Here is a 1589-nt window from a genome sequence, read left to right on the forward strand (position 1 = left end):
ATTGTTGGGCCCGTTCAGACGGAACTCATAACAACCTGGTAGCATATTGTTGGGCCCGTTCAGATGGAACTCATAACAACCTGGTAGCATATTGTTGGGACCGTTCAGACGGAACTCATAACAACCTGGTAGCATATTGTTGGGCCCGTTCAGACGGAACTCATAACAACCTGGTAGCATATTGTTGGGACCGTTCAGACGGAACTCATAACAACCTGGTAGCATATTGTTGGGCCCGTTCAGACGGAACGCATAACAACCTGGTAGCATATTGGCCCCAGAACGCATAACAACCTGGTAGCATATTGGCCCCAGAACGCATAACAACCTGGTAGCATATTGGGCCTGTTCAAGCATGGTTAGAGGAATGAGAAAGATGTTACATAGCTGTTGTTGCAGAGCAAAGCCCTATATTTTATTCATTTAGAGCAGACCGCACATCATACGTTTCTATCCCTAGACTGCATTCAATCGTCCGGGTGGTGTGCTGGGGGACGTCCTACGGTTTGGAGTGTGCTTGGAGAGAGAGGGAAAAGAAACCCTGCATAGCAGGGCACTTTATAGCGTCGCCTCAGTTCTTGCACAACGCGACCATTGCAAGTGAGCGAGCGGATTTTAGTCTATAATTATACGGGCTGGAAACGGATTTTCATACGTCGTCATGCTGTACAGCTTTTAAATCTACGGTCGATGACACCTGCGTTTTTGTCTTGAAGTTTCGCCGATCGCGAACAGTTGGGACTGCATTCCTTCGCTCCGGAGTCCAGACCTGCAGCGTTTTTCAGAGTTAGTGAGAGAGCTAGAGAGAGAAGGGGTCCCCGTTCCTACCTGCTGTCTTTACGTGTAACTTCTGAACTATTCTCCAGCCCAGTCAAACATTCTTCTGGCTGGCTTTGCCCAGTGTTGTCGTTTATCTGAAACATCGGAAAATCAATAATGATATCTGAGAATCGATTAGTTTTGAACTAGAAAGATTCTGCATTTAAGTTCTGCCCCATTGGATTGTATGCGGTGGCGGTGACTATGGCTTTACAATGGATCCTCGTAGCCGCTTTGGCTGGAATTCTTCTCACCGCCACTTCAGAAATACATGGTGGGTATTTTAGTCTCTTATGCAATCACGTGAATTAACTTTTTATTTATCGATTATGGAAAGAACATCTGTAAAAAAATATATATTTAAAAAACGGTTAGGCTTGGATATTATTCATATATATTAATATATCGCAAAAGGTTGCGTTGCAAACATAGGTAGTGTATTTGACTGCGTTTAGGTTCTAAATATATATTTTCTGGTTATTAAGTGAAACTTAGTTCTGACATTCTAAAACAGAAATACAACCCGAGACACTATGACTTTTAAGAATAGGCCGTATGCACATCTTTGGATCCTCATGTTATAACAGGGGAATAGACAGACCACTCTATAAACCAGCTGGCTTCTTTCCTCGCTTTCTCTGTGTGGAAAGAAATGTCCCATTTGTCTGATTTATTATTCATGTCCAGACAGAATATAATCCCAACCAGCCAGGTAAATCTGTCATCTGTAATCTGCCTCTAACTGAGATTGAATTGATCAAATGCCTCAC

At 43.2% G+C, this 1589-nt stretch overlaps 1 protein-coding gene across 1 annotated transcript in view; it reads left to right on the top strand.

Annotated features, from left to right (window-relative positions):
* Positions 1-514: 514 nt before the first annotated feature.
* LOC118379418 (extracellular matrix organizing protein FRAS1-like) overlaps positions 515-1589 on the top strand; it is a 420646-nt gene continuing 419571 nt past the window's right edge. The window contains 1 exon segment of the mRNA XM_052479627.1: positions 515-1093. Coding sequence (XP_052335587.1) covers positions 1024-1093 — 70 coding nt within the window. The 5' untranslated portion in view covers positions 515-1023.

Source organism: Oncorhynchus keta, chromosome 25, assembly GCF_023373465.1.
Source record: "Oncorhynchus keta strain PuntledgeMale-10-30-2019 chromosome 25, Oket_V2, whole genome shotgun sequence".
NCBI classification, from domain to species: Eukaryota; Metazoa; Chordata; class Actinopteri; order Salmoniformes; family Salmonidae; genus Oncorhynchus; species Oncorhynchus keta.